This window comes from Aedes albopictus, chromosome 3 (assembly GCF_035046485.1).
Source record: "Aedes albopictus strain Foshan chromosome 3, AalbF5, whole genome shotgun sequence".
NCBI classification, from domain to species: domain Eukaryota; kingdom Metazoa; phylum Arthropoda; class Insecta; order Diptera; family Culicidae; genus Aedes; species Aedes albopictus.
The window spans coordinates 179,035,703-179,042,507 of NC_085138.1; the positions used below are offsets into that span (position 1 = coordinate 179,035,703).

The 6,805-nt window shown below is 39.6% G+C and overlaps 1 protein-coding gene across 1 annotated transcript; it reads right to left on the bottom strand.

Moving 5' to 3' along the window:
• Positions 1-4,118: 4,118 nt before the first annotated feature.
• LOC109403330 (NAD-dependent protein deacylase Sirt4) lies at positions 4,119-5,471 on the bottom strand. The gene is made up of 2 exons (XM_019676138.3): positions 5,162-5,471; positions 4,119-5,090 (listed from the first exon to the last, which is right to left on the bottom strand). Exons 1-2 carry the CDS (start codon positions 5,340-5,342, stop codon positions 4,339-4,341), a joined length of 933 nt encoding a protein of 310 aa, XP_019531683.3. The 5' UTR covers positions 5,343-5,471; the 3' UTR covers positions 4,119-4,338.
• Positions 5,472-6,805: the final 1,334 nt, after the last annotated feature.

Here is a 6,805-nt window from a genome sequence, read left to right on the forward strand (position 1 = left end):
AGTTTCACGACCTGCAAACGATAAAGCACAAACATACGTAACAATGTTGGAAGAATCTCGAAAAACGGGAATCCTCAGAGAATTTCATTTAACAAATAAATACCTGGAATACTTGGGGCTTAGGAAATATCTTGAATTCTCAAAAGAATTTTGCACTGATAAAAAATAAAACATTTGGTCGTATGAATAAAAAGCAGCGAACTTCACTACTTGTAGATCTACTCTACTCAGGAGGAGTAGAGTCCATCGAGTTTACTACATTGTTGGTATGAATAGACAAGTTTTTGACTATGTAGTGTTAGTGTATCCATCTTCATCTAGAAATTCCGCTATAAGGATTTTTCAGAACTTCTGTGAGGGCTTCTTTCTGGAACTTCTTTACCTCTTGGGATGCTTCACAGGATTTCTCCTAAGATTGTTCCGGATTTGTTCCAGCATTTTCCAAGATTCAATCAATTCTTTCTGGGATTCTTCCTTGAAGTTTTTCATGGATATCCTACAGAAGTTATTCCAGAGGTTTTCCGCGTGTTGCTTCCAGGATCTCTCGTTGGATTTTTCCCGGAGTTTCTTCTGCCCAAAGACATTTTTTTTTGTGGGATTTCTATACCAGGATTTATCTCGAGATCTCCACAAGATTTTCTCTCAGATGCTAGATGATTTTTTGAAGGATCCGTATTACGCATTTTAAAAATGTGTATCCCATACAAAATCCGGGTAAAAATCTGTATGTCATTCAAAAAATAATAACCTTTAGCTCATAAATCTTTATTCGTTATAAAATGCAATCTGTACGAATGCTCAAAAATCTGTATAATGCAGATAAATCTGGATACATGGCATTCCTGCTCTCAGGATGTATCGCAGATGTTGTCATGGATTTTCTCCTAGAGTTTCTTTGGGGATTGTTTTTGGATATTTTCCGTCATTCCTTCCGGTGTTCCTCTTGGTACTTCCCTAGGAGATCTTCCCGGAGTTTCTCCCAGTTATACCTGCACTCAGAATAAATAACATATTAAATCTAAAAGTTCTGCACTTAGATTATGACCAGTTGCTTTTGCACTTGAAAAATATGTGCAGCGCTATTGAATCTTTGTCGATTCAATCATAATAGAACTTATGTGCGTCGCTTTTGGTTTTCAATCGTTCAGCGTACACTGACAAAAGGGACATGGTAATCCTGACTGTATCGAGGGTCAAATTAAAAACTTTTACCACTTGATTTTGGTAGACCATGATTCGTAATTGAAACAACCATTGAAGTGGTTACATTTACCATGCCTCTTTTTGTTTATGTTTTGTGGTTATTTTAATCGTATATTTTAGTGCTTTTTACCATGCCGAATGAATAACGACATAGTAAGAGCAACCATCGAAATGCTGTTTTTCACTATCCATATGGTGAAATGCTGGTAGCGGTAGTTTTGGTTTAATTTCTCAAACGAAAAAAAACAATGAAATTTAATGTCATATTTTATTAATATACTTAAATATACATAAATAAATAATATACTTAAAATTAAGCGGAAATTTAAAATTGCATAATTTGCTCGAACACAGAATGGTACAGAATACTTTTTTATCCGCTGGCAAACCACTTGGGGAACATCACGCAGAATGAGCAATTCGGAGGCCCAGTGTGTGTGCCCGTCGTGTGTGTTGGCCAAGGTGTTGGCGCTGTTGTCCGGGAAGGGGTGTAGGAAATAAGACCTGAAAAGATAGTTCTTGCGGTTCAGAACTAGATTCAGAATGAAGCCGGGTAATGTGAGCAAAATCTCTCCCTTTTTCAACTGTTCCAACTTACCTCTTGCTGTTTGAATGTGGATAACGGAGACTGTTGACCGACAGACCGGTAAATCCGGATCACGAGAGGAGATTTCACATTTTCCCCGCACAAGTGACCTCTGCTATTTTTCCGGCACTTTGACAAGTCTGCACTAATTCAACTAAAAATTATTCCGGTCTGGAATCGGGCAAACGATTTCAAGATGGCGAACAGAGACGTAGATGACAAATAGCAAACTGGAAAATTATTATAACATATAAATATTTACAGCTACCATGATGCATTGTGAGCTCGAATATGTTGAAAGTTTGAGCAAACATGTTTGTAGTCAATATTACTATGTTTGCTCAACGAATGGTAAAAGTCGAATAGTACTGCTGAATATGTATATTGTTCACATCACTATGTTACAATTACCATAAAGCATGGTAATTTTTATTGATTTGTGGTACACGGGAATGAATTTTTAGTTGTTTTTACGATATTTGGGAATGGTAAAATTAAACATAGTGCCGTGGTTCGCAGTACTATACTTTTTTTCTCAGTGTATGGATTACATTTGAACGAATAATAAAACCATTTCCACGTGGGATTGGCTTAAAAATGTAAATAAATGAAAAAATTGAGATATTTGTCGGTCGAGCTCATTTATTTGCGAAACAATGCACCAGATACTGAAGCCACTGCAAACGAAGAGGCTGAAGTGATCCCGTCGTGAACTCCACCGTTCCTCAGCACTTGGGAAAACCTCGGGAAGAACCACCGGATGGTGGTGTTGGCATGACGGAGCTGGACTGTTTCGTCACGTTCACCGCTAGTGAAGCGTCCGATTCCGATGCTGCAATAGGGATTCACTGATTGTTAGCACTAGATATGTTATAAAGGAAGAATTATGTACTTACCTTTGAAAATATCCATTATTCAGGCCAGCCAATTCAACACGCTTGCGTGCAAAACATTGATCTGCTGTACGCGCCATTGTGGTTTCTTGTCGTTGTGCTTGCTTTTAAATTTTATGTGCGCAAGGTTACGTATTATGCTGTTGCACATAGAATATATTTTAGTCATAGTATAAATCATGTGTCTTACTTATAGATTTTATTACTTGCACATAAACGAGCAATTCTCTCTCTCGCCAGCATTCTATGGGGTTAACGCACATAGAATCTATCAGTCGATTAATTTGAGTGTGGGATTTGTACTAGAGCTCCTCCAAAGATTTTAAGGGAGTTTTCACGATTTTTTTACAGCAGTTCCTTCTGTGATTTCTTCCGATGTTTCTCCTGTGATTTCATCAAGAAAATTTTGAGCTTTCTTCTAGAGTTTCTCCCTGGATATCTAGTCTACAGGAGTTTGAGCTGTGATATTTTCTAAAGGTTCTCGCGGGATTTTTTTTGAACACTCACCTGAGATTTTTCTCGGAGTTTTTCCCGGGACTTCTCTCAGAAGATTCTTTCCAGTTTTGATCCTGGGATGTCTCACGGATTTTTTTCTAAATTCACGTTGGATTTTCTCCTAAGATTTTTTTCCAGGGTATCTTTTAGGATTTCTGCCGATATATGTACACATTCTGAAAAATCATTGGCAGAGTATGCTCTCAGTTAATAACTATAAATTAGAGTGTCTGGAAGTCACTTTACTGTGATGGTGCTCATTGAACACTATGCTGAGAAGCAGACTTTGTCACAGTGAGGACGTTACGCCAAGAAAAAGAAGAAGTATTGATGGAACGCTTACAGCGTTATCTAGCGGCAAAAATGAAAAACTTACGATTTCTGCATACATTACGCCAAGTTTTCCTACACTGCAAATTTTGTTTGCTGGTATTCAGCAAACTTTGCTGATTTTTTTTTGTGCTGATTACCTCTGATTACATTCAGCAATAAATACGAGCAGACGCGCCAACTTGGTCAAATTTTGGGGGGGGCAAAGCCTGGTTTTTCTGATTTTTTGTATGGGAAAATTGAAAAATCGTCAAATATTGGGGGGGGGGGCAAAACCATGCTTGCCCCCCTAAGTTGGCGCCTATGAATACGAGTTCACTGAGTATCAGCAATTTTGTTTCAACTTGCTGACAGTTGATCAGCAACGTTGTGCTGAAATTCAGCAAATATGTTGCTTTTTTGTGCTGGAAGCATTTCAAAAAAATTAGTGTGTATAGCATGGACCCATACCAACTTCAAGCTCGAAGAATGCTTCTTAGACTTTTATAGATTTCAGCTGATGCTGAATGGTGTCGTGTCGGTTGGCCAGACATGAGAAGAAGAAGATAACTAAACGCCAGGGGTTGCATTATTTTGTGTAATGTATATTATATAGGCATTCACAAATCAAAAACCTTCCATTTGTTTTATTTTCTTAAAACTTAGGTATATTTATATCTATAGTTTCAGTTTTACTGATGTCACATTGTAATTGCTTGTCGGCTGGTTTTGGTTTCTTCGTAACCACTTTCATAGCAATCAAATTATAAAACTCTAGCTTCGGCGTCAAACGCATCAAACGAACTTTTTTTTGCTAACTATATACTACATGTTTTCCTTACACCGGAAGTTTCACTTTTTGAACAAATTCTGCATAAGCTCTCCACACCTGGCGGAAATTTTCAGATCCGCTTTGGGGTCACCCCGTGTCTCGCCGATGTTGACTATCGCCACCGGCAGTCCCAGTTCTTTCGCTTGGAGCACAATCCGGAAGCCGGAGAAAACGGTAAGGCTGGAACCGAGCACCAGCACGCCATCCGACTCGAGGATCATCCGCACGACCCGCTCGATCCGTGGCATCGGAACATTGTCCCCGAAAAACACAATCTCCGGCTTCAAGGCTCCGTCGCATGCCGGGCAAGGCGGAATTTTGAAGTTCTCAACGTATTCCTGCGGTAACTCCACGTCTCCATCCGGTCGCATCATGGTCGACTTGTCCTCCATGTGAGGATTCATCTGATCCAATATGCTTTGAAATTCATGTCTAGGGATGTGATAGTCGCATCCTTTTCCGGTTTTACCTACACAGATCACGTTATAGCCACTACCATGCAGCTCAACGACACTTTTCGAGCCTGCCTTTGTGTGAAGTTTATCGACGTTCTGTGTAACTATACCGGATATCCGCTGTTCACGCTCCAACCTGGCTAACGTGTAGTGCGTCACGTTTGGTGTAATGGCGGAAAATCTGGGCCAGCCCACGTAGTTGCGTGCCCAGTAGCGTTTACGTACCGATTCATATTTGATGAAGTCCCCATGCTGAATCGGCTTGTGATTGGATCGGGCGTACAGCCCAACACCTTCCGATCGGTAGTCCGGAATGCCTACAATGTGAACGGAAAACGATTATTAGGAATCTGTAGCATTGGACCACACTCTCGGAATGATCACTCACCTGATTCTGTAGAGATACCGGCACCGGTCAGCACCAGGATGTGTGGCTTATCCTCCAGAAACTTCTCCAGGCGATGCAGGTCACTTTCCAAGGCGGGTTCGTGGGCTGGAACGAATATAGATTTCGAACTAAACGAGGCTCGCGTTCCAATCAGCCACCGGGGAGTATGTAGCAGGCGCATTTTAGACGAATGTAACAATCAGTCGGAATCGAAAATATAAGATTATTTCGAGAACCCTTGCTACGCGATTACCGAATGCTGTTACACTCATCCAAAATATTTACGGATAAAAAAATGAAAACATTAGAAATGTCACATGTATTAGACGTTAGCCCTCAACGTACAGTAGCCGTTCGATAACTGCAACCTTATAGGGTCTGTTCCAATTGGCGAAATAAAATATTTTTTTTTCTTAAATTTGACAGTTCCCGGCCAGGCCAACTGCGCAGCATATACCGCAGAGAAGATTTCAAGGGATAGAAAGATTTCAACATAGTCAATATTTGAAAACATTCTACACTTTGAAATCGAGGGGAAAGATGGAAGCGTGGACCTCCCGTACCAAACGCTTCCAGATATTAGATTAGATTAGATTAAATTTGACAGTTCCCGGTCAACCATTTCACAAACTTCGTTGAAGTTCTTTACCAAAATATAAAGATTAACGTCGACTATTCTTTACTGATTACGTTACATATATTCAAACATCTTTATGGATTGATAACCAAACATGAAAAATTACCCTTATCGGTGTAAGAAAAAACTTTTACCAAAACCTCGACCAAAACGTAACTAAATTTCGTTATTTTCCATGCTGTCGCTGGAACTTTGGTTTTCTTCATGCATATTTGTCGGAACATATTCAATTTTCGATATCAACGTTACTTTGCATATTGATATAGGTAAATCCAGATGACCCCCAATTGGGTTGTTTAGTGAATTAAATATTGCCATTTTCTTTAGCCTAATCGAAAGAGCTCAATTTTCTGAGTATAAGGTGATTTCATTGCGTTCCAATTCCTTTGTTTTGATGGTTAAATAAACAAAACAGTTTCAATTTCCATGGATAGAATGAGAGTTCAATCGATAAAGTGACAGTTCGCCCCGAACAAAAAATTTTCCCCATACAAACTTTAAATGCATTTTAAAAATAGTTCCTGGGAGATTCCGATTATGCAATAATCGGGATACCCGTAAAGAACCCCATTGTAGAGGCGCTTGGTGAGATAAGGAGAAAATCGTTTGTTTACATAAAAAAGTAAATTTTTTGTCGTCAAATTTTACTCATTTTTTGCTCTAGAAGTTGCTATTTTCCATTTGCAATGGCTTCCATTATCATCATTCTTGATGCCCACGCCGACAGGCATCGGATTGGCCAGCTAACAAAAAAAATCCGGAAGATCGCCCGCCGGAGGCATAGCAAGAGCTACTCAAATTAATCACATAAATTGTTCGTAAGTACCTACCGGATCTAAGCGCATCTGCAAGAGAATTAAATTTTCTTTCCAAAAAGTGCTCGTTTGTTTCTCTACGATGCGGAAGTGAAAAAAGTACACTTTGCCTATGCTGCGCCATGGAAAATTTTGGCGGAGCCACGTTTTTCGTAGGGTTCTCATTCCTGCCACCAGATGCGGAGGGATCGT